Source organism: Panthera leo, chromosome E2 (genome assembly GCF_018350215.1).
Source record: "Panthera leo isolate Ple1 chromosome E2, P.leo_Ple1_pat1.1, whole genome shotgun sequence".
NCBI lineage: Eukaryota > Metazoa > Chordata > Mammalia > Carnivora > Felidae > Panthera > Panthera leo.
Genome location: NC_056693.1, coordinates 25,149,427 through 25,172,311, shown reverse-complemented (window position 1 = coordinate 25,172,311; position 22,885 = coordinate 25,149,427). Strand labels below are relative to the sequence as shown.

The window sequence follows — 22,885 nt, the reverse complement described above, 5'->3', positions numbered from 1 at the left end:
GAATTTTGAATCTCTTAAAATATAATTCAACCAGATGCGTTGGTATATATGAGAAACTTCTCTGTTAAGACTTAAATTTACTGGCATCTCTTATCATGCTTTATGCAAACTTATGTCCATAGTTACATTAGTTCATTTCTTCTGTTTTTCTATTCATTGTATATTGTATCTCATGTACTCAGCATTAGCTTTTCTACTGTAATTTTAAATACATTTAACTAATTTAATGAATAGCATATGCCAAAGGGAAAGATTGCTACAGTTCTACAAAGTAGCTTTGCTACTATTGATATAAAATATAACATCAGTTATGAATTTTATACATAACAATCCTCATTATGATGCTCCTCTGTGAAATAGTAGGTAGTTGTTTTGCTTTCCCCACTTTTGTCAGGACATTTATTACTTTTCTTTGTTTGTGTTGCCCTGATTTGCTTGCTCTTATTTTCTAGCTGCTCCACGTCAAAGAATAGAGTTGACCTTTGATGAACATTATTATATAGAACCATCATTTGAATGTCGGTTTGACCACTTGGAAGTTCGAGATGGGCCATTTGGTTTCTCTCCACTTATAGATCGATATTGTGGTGTGAAAAGCCCTCCACTAATTAGATCAACAGGGAGGTTTATGTGGATTAAGTTTAGTTCTGATGAAGAACTTGAAGGACTGGGATTTCGAGCAAAATATTCATTTATTCCAGGTAATGAAGTTATCTTTTCAGTGGGTCTCACTCTGGTTTTAGAATCTTATGTATATAAAAGAGAATTTAGTCAAGTTAGTCAAATTAAGGTTTTAAAAAAATTAACAAGGCCAGAGGGAAATCACTCTTGTGAATAAATAAACCCAAAAATTGGAAATAGAACTATATCACTTGAATTTGAAGCATTTCATAGATGGTAACACATTTTTCTTAGATTTATTTATGTTTTATAGTGTTTATCAAGGGTGAAAAATCAAGATAAATATACTTTAAAAATAATACAGCAAATTGTCTTAATTTCATAATCCTTACCAAAAATTATTTTGGCAGCTTTTTGCATTGGAATGATTGAATTAACCCCTCATTTGAATAAGTAGTCTCTAAGAAGTATTGAGCAATAGAAAAAATATTGCTCTGCACTTGGAGGTGAAAAGATCTGGGTTTGAATCCTTTCTCTGCTACCTAATAGCTATAAGACTTTAGGCACAGTTGTGCCTGACAGTTGCTATTTGTCAAATGGGAGTACCTGATGTATTAGTTCCCTAAGGCTGCCTTAACTAATTAACTACAAATTTAGCAGCTGAAAACAGTGGAATTTTATTCTCTTGAGTTCTGGAGGGCAGAAAACCCAGGAGCGCCACCTTTTTTTCCGAGAACTCTAGGGGAGAATCCATTCCTCACCTCTTGTAGCTTCTGGGGGCTGCCCCAGCGTTCCTGGATTTGTGGCCACATCGCTCCAGTCCCTGCCTCCATGTTCACATCACCCTCTGTTCTCAAAATCCTTAACTTAGTCACATCTTTTGTTTTGTAATATTCAACTTTTTTTTTTTTAACCACATAATATTATCAGGTTCTGAGGATTCAAATTAGGGTCTCCATTCAGCCCACTCCACCAGTCTTCCCTATCCTGTGGTATGTATAAACACTGTGAGAATTGTAAAGCCTCTCTGGTGTAAAACCATGCATATCCCTAATACGGAAACACAAAGATCTACAAGTTATTGCTCCTGTCTTCAAACAACTTAGAGACTGAAACAATGAAAAAGTAACATCAATTATATAATCTTTTTGCTATTATGTTTTTGTAAGAAATTTGTTAATTAAAAAACACATATACCTAAATGAAAAAATATCCATAATCTTACCATCTTCTATATAAAAAACCACTGTTAACAATTTGGTATGTATCCCTTCAGATATTTTTCTGTATCTCTTTTTGTCTTACATAACTGAGACCATGTATCTATATTACCTGCTTTTTTTGCCTAAACAACATAATCAACTTTTTTTTTTGTCAGTAAACATTATGGGAATTTTTAAGCATTGTTTCAATATTTATGTTCTCAATACCAAAAGGATAACATTTTTAGAAAGTAAAATTTACCTCTAGACTTTTATTTTTTAGGACAGTTTTAGGTTCCCAGCAAAACTAAGCAGGAAGTACAGAGTTACCATATACCTCCAACCCCGCACAAACACAGCTGCCTCCATAATCAATATCCTGCTCCTTGAGTGGTCCATTTGCTACAGTCAGTGAACCCACACTGACACAACATCACCCAAAGTTCATAGTTTACATTGATTAGGTTCACTCTTGGTGTTGGGTGTTCTGTGTGTTTAGACAAATGTATGACAATGTGTGTCTACCATTTCAGTATCATACCAAGTATTCCCACTGCCCTAAAAATCCTGTGCTCCGCCTATTCATTCCTCCCCCTAGCTCTTGGCAAGCACTGATCTTTACTGTCTCCATAGTTTTGCCCTTTCCAGAATTTAAAATAATTTTAAATAATTACAGAGTTATCAAACTTAATTTGAAAGTTCATATAGGACCTATATACACCAAACTGCCAGAATGAAAAAACTGCTAGTTTAAAACATCTCAGAATCTTTAAATAGCCTGCAAAACCTATTTCAATCACAGTTTATTGTATTTAGCTGGGTGCTCAATTCTTGTTAAAATTGTTTTTTATTACAGATACTTTATGCATGGTTACCATATTGAAAAAAAAAAAGTAGGGGAGAAACTTTTAGCTTGAGTATACATCTCAGACTTTTCTTTTTTAACTTAATAAACTAAATCAACCTTGCTGAAAGGGGTCAGTGACATTTGAGCTCTTTTGCAGAGAAATATCAAAGACAAATTTAATTAAACAGCATTGGAGTAAAAAGTCATAGGAACTACCTGCCAGATGAATCAGAGTTTATTCATGTGTAGGCAAGAATTCTAGAATTTTGTCATTATTGCACTAAAATTTCCAGAATTATCCCAGTTGCTACTTCCAGGAAGTAGCAATACGTTAAGAGTCCTCTGCCTCAACAAATATCACCAATAGCTTAAAGAATTCCATTTAAAACATACTAATTTCTCATTAGTAGTAGTAGTCATCTTCTTGATTTTATTGATCCCTATTGAAAAATTTATTTTATAAATATGATTTTAAATACCTAGACACAACCATAATTAGCCAATTATGCATTACCTATTTATTTTGATATTTTTTTCTTCAGTGGTAAAACTGTGGCATCCTTACCCACATTATAAAGGCAACATGGTGGTAGGGTAAGAAAAATTGTCTGGAGAATTGCAATCTAGTCCTGACTTTGCCATTATATATATGGTCTAAGAAAATCATTATCTCTCTCATTCAGTTTCCTCATCTATAAAATAGAATATTACATAGTTTTCCTGATGTTGCTATAATTAGCATAGTGGGTGTAGAAATTCTGAAGTACTATAAAATCCTACACATTTTCTTTTAATTTGTCTATATTTTAGCCACAATCCATATAAAATTGCTCTCATGATACATAAACTAATAGAAAAAGAGCTACTTTTCTTTAAAGTGAGAATCTTTACATATTAAAAAGCCTGATTTTTAATATTTAAAAACAGTATTAAGAGCATTGTTTTTGACTTTTTTTTTTTGTTTCAGGTATTCTAAACCAGTTTGTAAAGATTTGATTCATATTTAAGATTTTTTAAGCCTTTTTGACACCAAAATATCGTTACTTCAGTTAATTGGTTTAGTTCATAAAAACAAATACCCGACCAGTTAACTTTAATCAGTTATTTGATATATGCTGTTGGTTCTCAGTCTTCTATGAACTACTTCATAGGGCAGAATACCCTGTATATCAGCTAGTCATTTTTTCCCTGCCATTTTGAAAACACAGCTCACTAGCTACTTCTTTGTATATGTGTTGAATTACAAATAACTTACAAAATTCACAATTTTAATCCTTTTTAAGTGTACAAGTACATGTCAAGTACATTTATTAAAATGTTGTGCAGTGGTCACCACTATCCATTTCCAGAACTGTTTTGTTAACCCAAGCTGGAACTCTGTATCCATTAAACACTAACTGTCCATTCCCCCTTTCCTCCAGTTTGTGGTACTTACTGTCTCTATGAATTTGACTAATCTAGGATTCTCAGGGTTCATCCATGTTGTAGTTTGTGTCAGAATTTCATTTCTTTGTTAGGCTGAATAATACTCCATTGTGTTGTATATACATTCATTCATCCCTCAGTGGACTAGCTATCGCAATTGACAGAGAGTTCTGAGTTTCCAGGTGACATAAATAAGTTATTCATGATGGGATCAGAAGTATAAATATTAGCATTTTAAAAAACATTGCTCCTATAAACAAACACCTAAGCATGCCCAGAAACAGTGATCTGTAATCTACACCAATGAAAGCTTTCTCTTACTCTGCTATTAAATTAGCATTAGATAGAACTTAAGACATTAAGCCTTAAAGTAACTAAACTATCTCAATGCCAATGACTTTCTTCTTTTTTCTGTTACAGATCCAGACTTTACTTACCTAGGAGGTATTTTAAATCCTATCCCAGGTTTAGTATATCACCTCTTTTTCCTCATGGCATTTTGATCAGTCTTATTTTCCTTTGAACATCATTCAACTTTTCTTTCTAGATTGCCAGTTTGAGCTCTCGGGAGCTGATGGAATAGTGCGTTCTAGTCAGGTAGAACAAGAAGAGAAAACAAAACCTGGCCAAGCAGTTGATTGCATATGGACAATTAAAGCTACTCCAAAAGCCAAGGTATTATTATGTACTGAGTCACTTTAGAAAAGAACGTAACAAGACATTGAATTGCATAATATATTTTTTTGATTCCTGCAGATACTTACTATTGTATAAACTGATACTCCAAGTTTTTAAAAATTGATTTTATTGCAATCAGATTGGGCATCACAGCATTATTACAGTTAAGTAAACTACAATATAAATTCAGGAATATCACACAAATTTTGAGATTCTTAAAATCTCTGTATTCCTAAGTGGAAAGTACAAGTGTTGATCCATACGATCATAGATTCTTAAAAAAAAATGTTATAAGGAGGAAAAATAGACCTCAAGAGGTTGAAGTGTCTTATCAGGGTTCTCAGAGTTGGTCATAGTGTCAAAACCAAAACACAAATATAGTGAGTCTCAGTTCTGTGTTCTTTCTTTCCATGCTGTCTTGTGCTAACGATGTAGCACTATGATTGGAAAGTACCACAGGGAAGGATGTTTTTAAATAACTCTGACAGATTGAGATTGGTTGCTAACTACTTTTGCAAAAAAGCTTTTAATTTATACTTCTAGGAATATTCACAGTTAAAATTATATTTAATGTGGATACATGTGAAAAGAGAGGGTGAGGATAAGAGAACAAACCTTTAAAGAATTATGAAAATCAAATTTAGAGTTAAGGTAATATGATGGATTAGATTATATGAAAACTTACCTGTTACAAAACACCTAGAAATATTGGGTAAAATACAACAGATACTCTTTTAAAAGCATAGGTAAGATTTCCAAAGATAATTCTTAATGGACTAGAAATGAAGAGAGATAACTATAAACCAGAGTAATAAACTGAAAACTGAAATCGATGGTACAAATGCCTCTTGCTGATTTCAGTACACTCTGACTATTCACCGGAAGACATGCCAGGAGCTTGGTGTTAACGGCCACGGTGAGACAGAAAAGGCCTGGGGTTTGTGTTTGTGAGATCCCTCACATAAAGCTGGAACTCTCAAAGAGAGATAATTGCTATGAAGTGGTAGATTAGAAAAAAAACTTCCACTAACATGGGTTGATAATGAAGAAGCTTATCTTTCCAGGCTCAGTCTCAGGGATAAGGCTGGGGTCTCCCCTAAAATTTTTACCTAGAAACCTGTTTATATTAGAGGTTGGGATGTATGTAATTTACATTCCATGCCCAATCCAGGAACCAGTTAGTCTAAAAATTAACAAAATCGTCCTGACCTCAGATAACCTTTTTATAGACACCGGGCAAAAATAAATACAAAATAACCATGGAGGCTACAGAATTGCCACCAGTAAAATACCGCTGAAGGTATGCTCACAACCCAAAATTAGAAAACAAGTAGAGCTTGGGTGGTGCAGTTGGTTAAGCATCCAACTTCTGCGGAGGTCATGATCTCATTGTTCATGAGTTTGAGCCCTGCATTGGGCTCCATGCTTACAGCTCAGAGCCTGAAGCCTGCTTGGGTTTCTGTGTCTCCCTCTCTCTCTGCCCCTCCCCTGCCTGTATTCTGTCTCTCTCTCAAAAATAAACATTAAAAAAAAAAAAAAAAAAGAAAACATAAGCAGACAACTCACCACAAGTGAATTAGCAGGCATAACAGCGAGGAGTTTCTTAGATCCCTAAGAACGTAAGTGTTTTAAGTATCTTATAAGAAGGAATCAAAAAGATGAGAAAGAAAAATGACCCAAGTACACTTTTAAAATAACCAGGTAAAACTTCTTGAAGTAAAAGGTATAGTTATTAAAGGATAGATCTGAGAAAATTACCCAGGGGGTGAGGTAGTGGCAGTTTATCAAGAAAATGTTAAAGCTGGGGCACCTGGGTGGCTCAGTAAGTTCATCCAACTTTGGCTCAGTTCATGATCTCATGGTTCATGGGTTCAAGCCCCATGCCAGGCTGTAGCTTGGAACCTACTTCCAATTCTCTATCTCCCTCTCTTTATGTCTTCCCCTGCTCATGCTCTCTCCCTCCATCTCTCTCTCTCTCTCTCTCTCTCTCTCTCTCTCTCTCAAAAATAAATAAACCAAAGAAACAAAAAGAAAAGAAGATGTTTAAGCTGACAAAAAACATTGACACAAAGTGATACCCAAAGCAATAAAAAAGTTTTAATTGACACCTACCTATATTGGCCACCATAGACAATGAGACATCTTTAAAACAACTAGAGATAAAAGAGAGGTATCAGAATCCTTAACAGCAAAATAGAAGCCAGAAGATACTAATGTCCTTAAAGTGCTAAGAAAAAAATAACTGCCAAGCTAAAATTCTAAAATTCAGTACTCAACTATCATTTAAGAATATGGGCAAAATTAAAATATCTCTGAGCACAAATAATAAATGGACCAAATACTACAGTTAAAATCCAAGTGTATCCTGTTTTAGGATAACTATGGAAAATTTTGAAATAACAAAAATAGAAAAGAAATAGCACAAATACCAAAAGATATCTGATATAGCTATTAAAATACAAATCAAGAATGTCACCAATTTGCAAGGAAGATAATAATTTTAAATTTTATCTATTAATATGGCCTCAAAATGTACAAAACATGAATTGATAGTTGCTGAGCAAAACTGACAGACCCACAATTATAGTGGGTAATTAATTTCACCTCTCAGTAATTAAGCATACAAAAAAATTAGTAAGGCTCAGAAGATTTAAATAATGCAGTATGCCTGATAAGACATGGTACTTTACTTCCAACATCCAGAAAATAAGCATTTTCTACAAGCATGCATGAGACATTTATAAAATCTGATCCATACGCTAAAACTAAAAACAGAAGTCTGAAATATGTACCAGTGCTTAGTTTCATGCAGAGCATCCTCTGACAAAAATACACATAAATTGGGAACCAGTAACCAAAAGATACCTTTAAAACCCTTATGTTTAGAAATTTAATAATATGCCAGCTAGTATTTAATAGGTCACAGAAGAAATCAGGACATAAATTTAAACAGATTAAAACTCAGTAATATTGAAAATACTACATATCAAAATGTGTGGTATGCAGCTAAAAGTACTTTAAGGGAGTTTTATAAATGCTTATTTTAGAAGAAAAAAAAGATTTAAATTTAATAAGCTGAGATTCAACTCAAGAAGTTAGAAGAATGACCAGAGGAATCCAAAGAAACGGTAATAATGAAAGCAGAAATAAACAGTATTTTAAAACAAAGTTATAAAAAGAATCAACAAAACCAAAAGCTGGCCATTTGTAAAAGATTACTATAGACACACCTCTGCCAAGATTGATTTAGAAAAAAAGACCTAAATAATATTGAAATGGAAACGGTCATGAATCATCTACAGCAGAGATTAAAAACCATCATAAGACAAACTATGAAGAAGACCTGCTAAACAACAACAACAAAAAACCTGAGTGTTTCTTAAATAAATGACAAGGTAGGAAAACACAGCAGTAGAATCTACACATTAAAAGAAATATAAAAGTCAAATGAACTTGTGTGTTCAAGCAAACTGTAAAAGAAGGAAACATTAAAAGACATAAGTCTGAACACTGGTATTTGATAATGAAGAATTTGGTTTGATAATAGTACTGAGATTATTTTTTAAGTGGTCAATAGCAATACACCTAGAACTGTTGACGTGTGAATCTCTCTGGGATTTGTCTCAGTATGTGAGAGGCAGAAGTGGGAGGGGTATTACAGTTCAAGCAAGACTGGCTGAATTAATAACTTAGGAGATGGGGCATGAGTTTAGGATACTATTTTGTCCGCTTTTGCACATTTGAAATTTTCCATAATCAAACTGTTTTAGACTAGAAGATGATACTAAGAGTAATTCTTTGCTGATAAATTTGCAAACCATCTAAATGGACAGTTTCCTGAAACATATGTGTGTACATACGTATTTACATACATATATATGTTTACCAAAATTAATTAAATAGAAAACCTGAATAAATCTTACCAAATTATCAAAATTGATTTTTTACTTAAAATAGGTAAACAGAAAAATTGGTCGGGGTGCCTGGGTGGCTTAGTTGGTTAAGTGTCCAACTTCAGCTCAGGTCATGATCTCACAGTTTGTGAGTTCGAGCCCCACTTTGGGCTCTGCGCTGACAGCACGGGGCCTGCTTGGGATTTCTCTCCCTTTCTTTCTAAATAAATAAATAAACTAAAAGAAAAAAGAAAAATTGGTCATGTTAGATTTTACCAAATAGTCAAGGAACATGTTACATAATAAAAATTGAAGAAAAAAGAACATTCCCCCAGCCTGTTCTATCAGAGCTAAATAGCATGAGAGAATTATACACCAGGATTATTTATAATGGTTTTGTTTTAAAAGTCATGACCTAGAAATTGTTGGACAGTTTAATATTAGAAAATCAAATGATATAGTTTCCCATATTAACAGATTAAAGGAGAAAATCCAGTTATCAATGGATGCAGAGGAAATATTCAGTGAAACTTAAAACCTATTGATAAAAAAACCGTTGGTAAGTCCAGCATAGAAGAATGTCTTCAGCATGATGAAGAGTATCTACCAAAACCCTAATTCAAACGTTGTAATTAATGGTGAAACCTTAGAAGTATTTCCTTTAAAGTCAGGAACAAGTCAGGAATGTCTGTTGTCATTGTTTTATTTGCTAGTGTTCTGAAATCCTGGTTGGGGCATCAAAATGAGAGAAAAAAAGTTCATCAATTATAAAGATCAACTGCTTTTCTCTACTAAAGCCAAAAGCAGTTAGAAAATCAAACTTTTTAAAGCACTATTTACAATAAGAACAAATCATAAGGTACTAGGAAGCAAATTTTTAAATTGAAATGCATAAAAGAAGGCCTACAGAAATGGGGGAGAGAGGGAGATCATTTTCATGGATGGGAAGATTCAGTATCACAAAAATGTTCATTGTTCTCTAATTTATCAATTTAAAGTAATTCCATTCCAAATCCCAGGAGGGCTTTCTAGGGAAGTTGGCAAGCTAATTCTAGAATTCACATAGAAGAGGAAAGCATTCAGAAGAACCATAACAGTTTTGAATAAAAACAAGTGGAGATACTTACCCTTCAAGATAAAATTGTGGCAGTTGGATAGAATGCATTTGTCAGTGGAATATACAAACTAATAAAATTGAATTAAGTATCTAAAGGTAAAACTACACATATATGGTGGTTGCCAGAGGGGAGGTGGGTGAGGGAATAGGTGAAGTAGACAAAAGAAATTAAGAGGTACAGACTTCAGTTATAAAATAAATAAGTCACAGGCATGAAAGGTATAGCATAGGGAATATAGTAATACTGTAATAATGTTTGGTGACTACACTTACTGTGTTGAGCACTGAGTAATGTATAGAATTGTTGAATCACTGTATTGTACTCCTGAAAATATTATAATAAAGTGAGTCAAATGAATTTTTTAGTTTCCCAGTGCATCTAAAAGTTGTTTTACACTGTACTTTGATCTGTTAAGTGTGCAATAGTATTACGTCTAGAACAACAGTGTATGTGCCTTAATTCAAAAATACTGTATTGCTAAAAAATGCTAATAACCAGGATATGAGCTTTCAGTGAATCATAGTCTTTTTGCTGCCTCGATATTGATGGCTGCAGGGTGGTGGCTGCTGAAGGCTGCGGTGACTGTGACAATTCCTTAAAATAAGACAACAATGAATTTGCTGTGATTGACTCTCCTTTCGAAAATGATTTCTCTGCAGCATGCGATGCTGTTTGGGAGCATTTTACCCACAGTAGAACTTCTTTTAAAATGGAGTCAATCCTCTCAAGCCCTCCCACTGCTTTATCAACTAAATTCATGTAATATTCTGAATTCTCTGTTCTCATTCCAATAGTCTTCACAGCATCTTCACCGGGAGTACACTCCATCTGAAGAAATCACTTTCTTTGCTCATCCATGAGAAACTTCATCTGTTAGAGTTTTATCATGAGATGGTTGCAATTCAAATATAATAATACCAAAGTTTGAAATAGTGTGAGAATTACCAAGTGTGATCCAGAGAGACAAAAATGAGCAAATGCTGTTGGAAAAATGGCACTGATAGACTTGCATCATTGATGCAGGGTTGCCAAAAACTTTGAATATGTAAAAAAAAAAAACAGTATCTGTGAAGCAAGATGAAATAAGGTATGCCTCTCTTTTTGTGGAAAGGCCACTGAGAACAATGGACTGGAACACTACTTGCACACTTCTTTTGTATATATTTTTATAAGTGGATTTTTCTGAAACATCACCCATTAACTAGTTTACTCCATATTGAGTATTCATGGGTTAGGGTGGTCTTTAACATGTTTTCCTTTAACTTTCTTATATCATCTGTTTAGTCATTTAGTTTAACACAATTTTATTTATTATTTCTTTTAATGTTTATTTTTGAGAGAGAGAGGGACACAGTGTGAGCAGGGGAGGGGCAAAAAGAGGGAGACACAGAATCTGAAGCAGGCTTCAGGCTCTGAGCTGTCAGCACAGAGCCCGACACAGGGCTTGAACCCACAGAACGGTGAGAGCATGACCTGAGCTGAAGTCCGACACTTAACTGCCTGAGCCACCCTGCTGCCTCAGGAGGTTGAGTGTCGGACTTCAGCTCAGGTCATGCTCTCACCGTTCGTGAGTTCAGGCTCCACATCAGGCTTTGCGTTGACAGCATGGAGCCTGCTTCAGATTTCTCTGTTTCCCTCTCTGTCTGCCCCTCCCCTCCTTGCTCACTCTCTCTCAAAAATAAACATTAAAAAATTGTTTTGAAAAAGTAACATTCTCCAATATTCAGTATTCCAAATAACACTCCTAAGAATTTATGAATCTCGAATTATTTCTTCATGAAGTACTTCAAAAACAAGGTCTAAGAAATATTAATTTCTTAAACATTTATTTTTTACCTTTTTAAAAGAGAGTACATGGGCAAGACAGGGAGAGGGGCAAAGGGAGAAAGAATCTTAAGCAGGCTCCACACTCAGTGTGGAGCCTGACACGGGGCTCAATCCCACAACCCTGGGATCATGACCTGAGCCGAAATTAAGGGTCAGACACTCAACTGAGCCACCCAGGCAACCCTAATTTCTTAAACATTTGAATAATTATTAAATATTGTCACATGAAAAAATAAAAACTATTACAGGAATAGAGGAAGCCTCATATGTTCCCTTTAGCTTTCCTACATACCCTTAGTTCGAGTTTTATAATTTCTATACAATTTTGTATTTTCATATTTATGTACTATAAAAATATATACTATTCTGTATATTTTTAAATTTTTTATCAATTGTAGAAATAAATCACCGTTCTCTTTTTAGACATTTAATTTGCTTTCACATTTTAATATATTAAATAGTACTGCTATAAACATTTTTGTATTTTCATTATGCCCATGTATGATGACTTCATTTGGTTATATAGCTAGAAGTGTAGTTTTGTGTTGTAGGACATGACCATCTTTAGCTTTACCAGAGCATGCCAAAGGCTGCCAAAGTGTTAGTGGCAATTTATTCTTTTAAGAGTATTTTCATTACTCAATCCTTGCTGACACTTGGTCATATCAAGTAACATACAGTCAAATTTTTTGACCGATGCTCAGAGTCATTTGACAGCCACCATAATCAAGAACCATTCCATTACCCCAATGAAATTATCTTGGTCTCTTCCTTTGCAGTCAAAACCCGTCTTTAATCTTGATCCCTGGCAACTAATTTACTGTTCTATAGTTTTACCATTTCCAAACGTCCTATAATTAGAATCACACAGTATGTATGAGTCTGAATTCTTTTGTTTAGTATGATGTGCTTGAGATTCTTCTGTTATTACATGTACCAGTAGTTCATTTCTTTTATTGATGAACAGATTTTATGATGTGGATATACTATAGTTTATTCTTAACAGCTGAAGAACATGGGGACTGTTTCCAGTTTTTTTATTATTGATAAAACTTCTATACACATTTCTGTACAGGCTGTTTTGTGTAAACACGTTTTTAATTTTTCTGGATATTCATCCAGGAGACTGCTGATTCACATGGTAGCTTTATAAGAAACCACCAAGCTGTTTTCCAGAGTGGTTATATTGTTTTGGATTTCTTTCCACAAGGAATGTTACCAGATTTTCAATCGCTCTACGTAAGTTCTAAGCACTTGGTATTGTCAGCTGTTTGTTGTTTTTTTTTTTTTATAGTTACTCTAAGGAAGATATAATGCTATGGGTTTTAATTTGCAAATTTGCAATGTCTAAATCTTTAGTGGTGTTGGCTATGCCCATTTTAAGACTGAGTAGTTTTCTTACTATTCACTTTTGAGTTCTGGGTTAAGTCTTTTGGCAAGTGATATACAAATATTTTCTCTCAGTTGGTGGCTCTTTTTACTCAACAGTGTCTTTCACAGAGAAAAAGTTTAATGCAATCAAGTTATTCACTTTTTAATGAATTTTCCTTTAATGTATCTAAGAACTCTTTGCCTGACCCAAAGTCATAATTTTTTCCTATATTTCCTTCTGAAAGTTATATAATTTTATATTTTTATGACCCATTTTGAGTTAATTTTTGTATAAGGTATTGTGTATAGCCCAAGGTTTGTTTTCTTTCTTTCTTTCTTTCTTTCTTTCTTTCTTTCTTTCTTTCGCTTATGGATGTCTGACTTTTCCAGCACCATTTGTTGAAGACTATCCTTTCTCCATTATTGCTTTTGTACCTCCGTTAAAAGAATAATAATAACTTCATTTGTAAGAATCTATTTCTGGGCTCTGTTCTGTTTCATGGATCTGTGTGTCTGTCCTTTTGTCAGTTCCACACTGTTTTGATTATTGGAGCTTTAAAGTCTACACTCTGGCACTCTACAGTTTCCAGTATGGTGCTGAATGGGAGTTACCTTGTTATTGATTTTGAGGGGGAAAGCATTCAGGTTTTCACCATTAAGTATGGTGTGAGCTCTGGGTTTTTGTAGATACCCTTTACCAGATTACAGAAGTTCTGCTGTTTTTCTAAGATTTTCATCATGAATGGATGTTGATTAACAGATTAAAGTGATCATGTATCTTCTCTCTTTTAGTCTGTTTATAATGGAGACTTATCTTGATTCTTCATAATTTAAACCAGCCTTGGATACCTGGGATGAACCATATTTGGTTGTGATTATGTAAAAGTATTACCATTTTTCTATGTTGCTGGATTAGATTGGCTAATATTTTATTGAGGATTTTTGCATCTATTTTCTGGAGTGATGGTTCTGATACCATTTCCAACTTGTGGGCTTTTTTCCCTTATACCACCAAGCAGTTCTCAGACACCAACTGGGTGTCCAGTGATTCAACTCAGTTCTGACAGTATCTACCCTGAGATGGCATCAGATTCCTAGGGTTAGGGGCTCAGTCCCACAAGTCTGGCCTCCACTTCAGATGCCATTCTTATATCCAGGTTGTCACCTGTGCTTCTGACCAACTGGTTATAAATCAGAGGTTTCTATGAGCCCCTTCTTGAGTTTGATTAATTTGCTAGAGCCACTTAGAAAACTCAGGAAACCAGTTTGCTTACTTAAATTGCCAGTTAATTACAGAGCATATTAAAGGATAAAAATCAACAGCTAGATGAAAAAATACAGGTGAGGCCCTGAACAAAGGAGCTTCTGTACCCATGGAGTATGGGGTTTAGCACAATGGCATATGGAAACATTCTGGTTCACCAACTTGAAAGCTCTTGAAACCTTTTCCTTTTGAGTTTTTTTATGGAGGCCTTATTACATAAGCATGGCTAATTAAATCATCGGCTGTCAGCCCTGGCCCTCTCTTCTCCCTAGAAGTTGGGGTGGAACTGAAAGTGTAAACCCTCAATTCATGGTTATTTACCCCAGTGACCAGCCCCCATCTTTAGGGGATTTCCAAAAGTTACCTAACATAAATAATTGTTGAAAGGGCCACAAGACACCCATTTCAACTTTATGGCTCTAGAACATTTTCAGGAACTGAGGACAAGAGACCAAATACAACAAAAGATCCTCCCATTGCTCCTATTGCTCAGGAAATTCCAAGGGTTTGGGGAGCTCTGAGCCAGAAACAGAGATGAAGATGAAATATATATATTTTATTATAAAACACAGTATGACAGCAGAAATACTGATCAGTAGTTTCCTTATGTCTTTGGTAAAAGAATTGGCATAACTTTTTCCTTGCATGGTTGGTATAATTTAACCGTGAATTCACCTAGGCCTGGAGCTTTTTTTGTAAGGTTTTTAACTATGAATTCATTATTTTTGATAAATGATATGGCCATTCAGGTTACATATTTTTCTTAGAAGTGTTTGGGCAGTTTGTCCCTTTTAAGGAATTTGTCCATTTCATCTGAGTCATCTGATTTGGGGGCATAGAACTGTTTACTGTATTTTTTTTATTGTTTTGTTTGAAACATTTTATTTCTAAGTAATCTCTACACTCAACATGGGGTCGAACTTACAACCCCAAGATCAAGAGATGTATGCCCCACCAACTAAGCCAGTCAGGCACCCCCTTTTTTCACTCTTCTTAATGTTGGTAGGGTCTGTAGTGATATTCTCTTTTTTTCTTTCTTTTTCTTTTTAAGCTTATTTATTTTGAGAGGGAGTGAGAGAATCCCAAGGAGGCTCTGCACTGTCAGCACAGAGGCTGATGCAGGGCTTAAACCCATGCATGAACCATGAGATCATGACCTGAGCCAACATCCAGAGTCAGATTCTTAGCCAGCTGAGTCACTCAGGCGCCCCATCCTCTTTTTTTTTATTCTTGATGGTTTATATTTATCCAGATATTTTACCATATCTGCTTCCTTTCATTCATAAAGTTCTAGGATTCATTCTAGTAGCCTTTCTCTTTTACCTAAGAACTTCCTTTAGGGGTGCCTGGGTGGCTTGGTCCGTTGTGTGTCCAACTTCTGGCTCAGGTCATGATCTCAAGGTTCATGAGTTCCTTCTTGTGAGTTTGAGCCCTGCACCTGCTGACAGTAGAGAGTCCACTTCCGATCCTCTGTCCCCCTCTATCTCTGCCCCTCTCCTGCTTGTTTGTTCTGTGTCTCAAATAAATAAATAAATAAATAACTAGCTTCCTTTAGCATTTCTTTTATAGCAGGTCTGTATACAGCAAACTCTGAGTCTCTTACATCTTCACCCAGGTGTGTTATTTGCCCTCGTTCCTGAAAGAACATGTTTGCTGTATATAAAATTCTAAAGTTTACAGGTTCTCTTTTTCAACATTTAAAAATTTTGATGGACTGCCTTTGGCACTGATTTCTGAAGAGCAATCCACAGCCATTCAAATTGTTCCCTTCTACAAAATGCATCATTTTTCTCTGTCAGTTCTCAAGTCTTTGATTTTGATTTTTGATGTGTGTAGGCCTTGGTTTTTGTTTGCTTTTATCCTGTTTTATGTTTGCTGAGCTTTTTGAATCTAAATTTTTGTCTTTCACTAAACTTGGACAGTTTTAGCAATTATTTCTTCAAATATTTTTTTCTGTAAGAATCTCTTCTCCTGAGACTTAAGGGACATGAATTTTAAGCCTTCTGAAATTGTTCCACAAGTCCCTGAGGCTCTGCTCATATGTTCTCAACCCTTTTTACTCAGTATCTCAGATTCTCAGGAGTCCTCTTCCATTTTACTGACTTCACTCTGCCATCCCCATTCTCCTATTGGGCCCATACAGTGGATTCTTTTTTTTAGTTTCAGACATTGTATTTTTCAATTTCAGTTCTAAGATTTCCACTTGGTTCTTTAACAATTTCTATTTCTCTCCTATAATCTGTCTACTCCTTTAGCGTTTGCCTTTACCTCACGGAGCATGTTTATATTGTTGCTTTAAAGGCGTTGACAAGAAAAAATTTTAAAAAATTTAAAAAAAAAAAGGGCGCCTGGGTGGCTTGGTCGGTTAAGCGTCCAACTTCGGCTCAGGTCATGATCTCGCGGTCTGTGAGTTCGAGCCCTCGTCGGGCTCTGTGCTGACAGCTCAGAGCCTGGAGCCTGTTTCAGATTCTGTGTCTCCCTCTCTATCTGCCCCTCCCCTGTTCATGCTCTGTCTCATAAATAAACGTTAAAAAAAAAAAAATTAAAAAAAAAAATAAAGGCGTTGACAGTTCCAATATCTGGATCCTGTTAGGATTGAGATCTGTTGACTATTTTTTCATTTCAGAATTAATCCCATTTCCTGGGTCTTTATATGTAATTTTTTATTATGTCTTGGATATTTTCAATATAACATTGTGAGACTCTGGGTCCTGTTAAAAATACCTGGAAAATGTTGGCTTTTGTTATTATTTATTTTATTTTTGTCAGTCTACCCAGTTAGATTCAGATTGCATGTACCATGTCATTTCGTGTGGGTGGTGGTTCCAGCATTTGTTGAGTTTTGGGGGCCTTTGCTGTGCTGTGGAGGCTTACCCAGGGGATGTCCTGCTCAGGTACTTGAGTTTGGTTTCTCAACATCTTTGTCATGTTTCTTTAGTTCTGTTTCATGAATATGCAGGTAAGCCAGATAGGTATGCCATGAATATGTAGGGAAGCCAGAATTAGTGCTTTTTCTTTAGTTCTCTGCTCTCCAAGACTCCTTCACATTCTCCAGATAACGTTTCCTTTTCTCATTTCCTCTTGTGGCCGAAAAGAAGTTTCTTCAGTGTTTCTGCCTCCTGACCTGTGAGTTTTGAGTGACTAAGAGAGAGAGGGGGGAAAATGGGGTGGGGGAACTCCCTCCCTCCACACTCTCTTGACATCATCATATTCTTTTCTTAGTTCTGCTAGTTCAGGAGATGGGATTTCTCTTGGGGTTTCAGTTGCTGCTGTAGCTGCTGCATGCAAATCTGTGACTGGTGCTGACCCTGGGCGGAGCTGGTAGAGTGGGAAAAACAAACCAGACACACACACACACACCCCTCGTCCCAATTTCTTAGTCTTCTGGCTGGAGTGCTTTCTCTGAGTTCATTGTCTGTTTTTTGCTGTGAGTTCCATGAATCCGCCCAGGACACAAAGGAGAAAGAAAAAACTGAATCTCACCTCCTTTATGGGTCATTCAAGTTTGACTTCCTTCAAGGCCCATCTTTTACTTTCCAGAATCTTCATGTAGTTGCTTTTCACATTTTATTCTGAGTTTTTAGTTAAGCCATACTGTTTCATCTTGGGTGGTTCTGGAAGTCCATTTATTTAATGTAGTAAAATTGATTATTTTTATCTTTATGGTTTATACTTTGTGTCTTCTATGTTTGTTTTTAATAAACTTTCCTAACCATAGGTTGTAGAACTACACTTATGTATTTTGATCTGTGTGCTTTGGTTTTAACATTTAAGGATTGATTTTATGTCAACTATAAGATAAGGATCTAATGTCAGTAGTTGTACTGCCTATTATCAAGGATCTCCTTTTCATCTGGAATGCTATACAGGCACACTTCATTTTACTGCATTTTTTACAAATTAAAGATCCAAGACTTCAGGGAAGAAGTATCTACAAATGTGGTGGAAACAGCAAGAGAACTAGAATTAGAAGTGGAACCTAGAGGTGGGACTGAATCTCTGCAACTCATGATAGAACTTTAACAGATGAGTTGCTTCTTATGATGAGCAAGAAAGTGGTTTCTTGAGATGGAATCTCTTCCTGGTGAAGATACAGTGAAGATTCTTGAAACGGCAACAGAGGATTCACAATATTACATGACTTAGTTGATAAAGTAGTGGCAGGGTTTGAGAGGATTGACTCCATTTTAAAAGAAGTTCTGCTGTGGGTAAAATGCTACCAAACAGTATTGCATGCTGCAGAGAAATCATTTGTGTGAGGAGTCAATTGATGCAGCAAACTTCATTGTTGCCTTATTTTAAGATATCACGGTCACCCCAGCCTAACACTGAGGCAGGATCCTCCACCAGCAAAAAGATAATGACTTGCTGAAAGCTCAGATGCTGGTTATCATTTTTTTTAGCAATAAGGTATTTTTGAATTAAGGAATGTACATTTTTTTAGACTTAATGTTATTGCATGCTTAACAGACTACTGTGCAAGCCAACTTTTATATGCCAGTTTTGGGAACCAAAAAATGCATTTGACTCACTTTATTGTAGTATTCACTTGATTGTGGTCTGGAACCAAACATGCAGTACCTCCAAGATATGTCCATAGTTGCTTTCTGAGGATGTCATTGCATTTCTTTTGGAGTCTTCAGGAGTTCCAGTAGACTGCATCCCCTTTTCCCTCCACACTGAGAATGTGGAGATTCAAAATAGCTCCTTTATTACAACAAAGGCTAGAGGAAGCAGCTTAGTGAGAGAGTCATATTAGACTTGCTAGTTCCTTACCCACCAGTTGTACTTCCCACCTAAATCTAGCCTGGACCATCCCAGCCCAAGGAAAGTTTGCATCTGCAGAAGAAACCCACTAAGGTCACTGCTTCCTACTTGGTGGTCCAGGGAAAGAGAGACCAGACTCCCCACCATCAAAGTAACTCCACCTCCCTGGGGAAGGTGTAGGAGTGGGATAAGAGATGAGCATTTAGTAGATTTGTTGCCATGCAGTCTGGGTGAGAGAAGAGTATATGTGCCCCCCTCCCACCTATTTCAATTTGTTAGGTTCATACTGTTAGAAATATTTTCTGAAAATTAGTTGAACTAAACTTATTTCAGTATTTTGCTACACTCAGAAAAGAATGTCATTATCATAGGACTTAAAACTTTTGGCTTAAAAAGTTAAAGAGCGTTTACTGTGGTCTTGTGTAGTACCATGTTTCTTTGGATTACAGAAAAGATTAAATACTTCAGACTTCTTTATTTTTCTTATATTTAGCTCTACCAGTTCATAGTTTTATAAGCCTAGCCATGTATTCATTACTTGCTATGAGCAAGAATTACACTAGATATAATTAGCACATGATTCTCTCATTGGAAGACCTTACAGTATAATAGGGAAGGCAAATAATTACTGTATTGATGAAACTTGCTCACTACCACAGAACCATGGACAGAATGCTTTGGTTATGTAAACAATGGAATTAATGAGAATAAATGATATATTTAAGGAAACCTATTGCTTATATGTAATACATTTATAAAGGTTTTATGAGGTTTTGAAATGGTGATCCTACTTAGTTACCAATTTTCCACTGTTCTCTTGGAAGTAGCAAACTGGTCATTTCAAATAAGCTAAAGTTATTTGGTTGAAATTTAACCCTTTGAGCTATATTTTTTTGTTTGCTTAGTTTTGTACCATCAAGATATTTTAGAGAGATCTATGACATTACGTTTTTGTTATATGAAGTCTTTTATTTTTTTTTTAAGTTTATTTATTTTAAGAGCGAGAGAGAGCTGGGAGGGGCAGAGAGAGAGGAAGAGAGAATCCCAAGCAGGCTCTGTGTTGTCAGTGCATAGCCCAACACAGGGCTCAAACCCATGAACTGTGAGATTGTGATCTGAGCCGAAACCAAGAGTCAGATGCTTAACTGATTTAGCCACCCAGGTGCCCCAAGTCTTTTGAATTAAAAGACAGCTGGCTCAGTTGGTAGAGCATGTGACTTTTGGTCTCGGGGTTGTGAGTTCAGGCCCCTGTTGGGTGTAAAGATTACCTAAAATCTTTGAACGAAAATTTCATATATTGAAAAAAATAAAATAAAATAATAAAAGGAAAGATAAATATCTAAGAAAAAAAATCTTTGAACGAATGAATGAATAGAAAGGGAGGGAGGTGGCATCACATTGCTACCTCAGAGATAGAAACTAGATTGAATACTCATTATATGTCTTTAATGTCAATCAGAGGAAGTCTGTATTCTCTAGTCACTAAAATTTTAATTGTAGAATCACATAGGAGTAACTAGAGCAAAAAGTGAACTGTGCTTGTGCCTGCATGAAAGGCATCCCAGACAGTGGGAAGAACACAAATGTTAGAGTCAGTCCAGCCTAGGTCAGATCTTCACCCTGAGTAACCTTGGACAAATTCCTTAATCTATCTGAGTCTTCATTTTCTCCTTGCCTGTAAAGAATAATAGTTACTTCATTCAGTTATTTTAGAGATAAGCACAATGTCCTTCTAAACCCACAACCTGAACATTAATGCGCACAGTCCTTCTAAGCCTACAATCTAAAGGAAATCTTTAAACAAGAGTGGACCAAGCATATTTTAAGAACTTAGTGCCAGGTGGCAAGCTGCCTATAAAATTTCAAGAAAAAGAGTGCTAATCAAATTAGAATACTAATAGTGCTTATTTTGGTACTACAGTTTACATCTTCCTGACAGAAACCTTAGAAATTGTCATTTATGGGGTGAAATTTTAAAGCCACTTAAATGTGCAGTATAGAATAAGGGTAAATAAATGACAGGACATCATGGGAATGTTTATGGTTATGAAGAGTATAGGTAATAGAAAAATGGTTTTGATGTGTTACATGAAAAACCAGGTTGTATATACCTTACTACTAAACTTGGGCTTTAAAAACGTGAAGAAAAACTTTTAAAAAACTACATTTGTTATGAGGGATTCTTTTATTTTCCCAATCTGTCAGTACCACAAGATTGCTTTCATAATAAGGAAACTAAGACAACCAGTGAGCCTCATGGAACAAAAAGTTTCTTCTCTTTATAGATCAAACACAAACTTAAGATTCCTTAAATGCTTAGTTCCATTAAGACAAAGAAAGAGGCCAAAGAGTGTCTTAGTCTTTTAACTGCTTAGGCCCCAGCCTTTTGTCTGTTGTTAGATTTATCTGTTTATCTGTCAGCTACTGTAATCTTGTCTACCATGTTCATTGGATAGCAGAACTAGAAAATTCAAATTTATATTTTCAAAAGCAGTGTTTTTCTCTGTTTTAATGTTACAGATTTATTTGAGGTTCCTAGATTATCAAATGGAGCACTCAAATGAATGCAAGAGAAATTTCGTTGCAGTTTATGATGGAAGCAGTTCTATTGAAAACCTGAAGGCCAAGTTTTGCAGCACTGTGGCCAATGATGTCATGCTGAAAACAGGAGTTGGAGTGATCCGAATGTGGGCAGATGAAGGTAGTCGGCTAAGCAGGTTCAGAATGCTCTTTACTTCCTTTGTGGAGCGTAAGTAAATCCTATAGCATTGAGATCTTTTACATAATTTTCATTTATTCAGAATTCAGTTCTATTTTCTTTTGGCAAAGACTAGTAACAGGATGTAGAAATAACTAAGTCTTAGCCCCTATTCTCAAGGAATTAACTGTCCTGGATGAAAAACCATGTTAATACATTAAATTGGAGCACTACCTTAGTATAAAGGTGTAAATGTGATAGGGAATGCAGAAAGTGGAGACTTCTTTCAAGATTTAAAAAATTATCAGTAGTAGTAATTCAGCGTGGTGAATAATTACGAATCTACCAAACCATGCTCATCAAAGATCTAGATAGGCTGTTTTTTTTCTAACTTTTTATTTTTAAATAATTTTAAGCATATAGAACGTTATGAAAATAGTAGAGTTTTCATATGCCTTTCACTCAGGTTCCCCTAATAATGTAGTAAAACTGAAAAATAACACTGACTCAGTATTATTGACCAGTATATAGACCTTATCTACATGTCACTAGTTTTCCCATTAATGTCCACATTGCATTTACTTTCATCTGTCCTTTAGTGTCCTCCATCTGTGACAGTTCCTCAGTCTTTAATGACCTTAATACTTTTGAAGGGTATTGGCCATTTATTTAGCCGATTGTCAGTTTAGGTTTGTCTGATGTTTTCTCATGGATTCATTTGAAGTTACGTATTTCTGTCAGTACCCCAGAAATCACATTATATCTTTCTCAGTGTATCACACCAGTGAGGCAGGGGTACATAATGTGGATTTGTCTGACATTAACTTCAGTCACTTGCTTAACGTGCTGTCAGGTTCCACCACTATAAAGTTACTGATTTTTTCATCTTAATTAATAATTCTCTATGAGACTATGTAATATCCTTTTTCTCACTGTTGTTAGTTTCTCATGTAATAGGTATTCCTGTAGTGTTTACCTAATGGGAGTTTTCTGTTTCCATTATTCCTTCTACCCTTATTAATTGTAATTAAACTGTGAGAAAGAGCTGTTTTTCCCCCTCATTTATCTATTCAGTTATTTATATCAGTATGAGTTTATGGATTTTTATTTTATGCCATTATTATATATATAATTATATATGATATATAATTATTATAGTACTAACATTATTTTG

The 22,885-nt window shown here is 35.3% G+C and overlaps 1 protein-coding gene across 2 annotated transcripts in view; it reads left to right on the top strand.

Annotated features, from left to right (window-relative positions):
• NETO2 (neuropilin and tolloid like 2) overlaps positions 1-22,885 on the top strand; it is a 55,583-nt gene that overhangs the window by 15,314 nt on the left and 17,384 nt on the right. The window contains exons 4-7 of one of the 2 annotated variants that reach the window (XM_042920516.1): positions 453-701; positions 4,516-4,539; positions 4,643-4,770; positions 21,534-21,762. In XM_042920516.1, the coding sequence (XP_042776450.1) occupies positions 453-701; positions 4,516-4,539; positions 4,643-4,770; positions 21,534-21,762 (630 nt within the window). Of the gene's footprint in view, positions 1-452; positions 702-4,515; positions 4,561-4,642; positions 4,771-21,533; positions 21,763-22,885 lie in introns of both variants that reach the window. The other variant, XM_042920515.1, reaches the window with a different exon arrangement.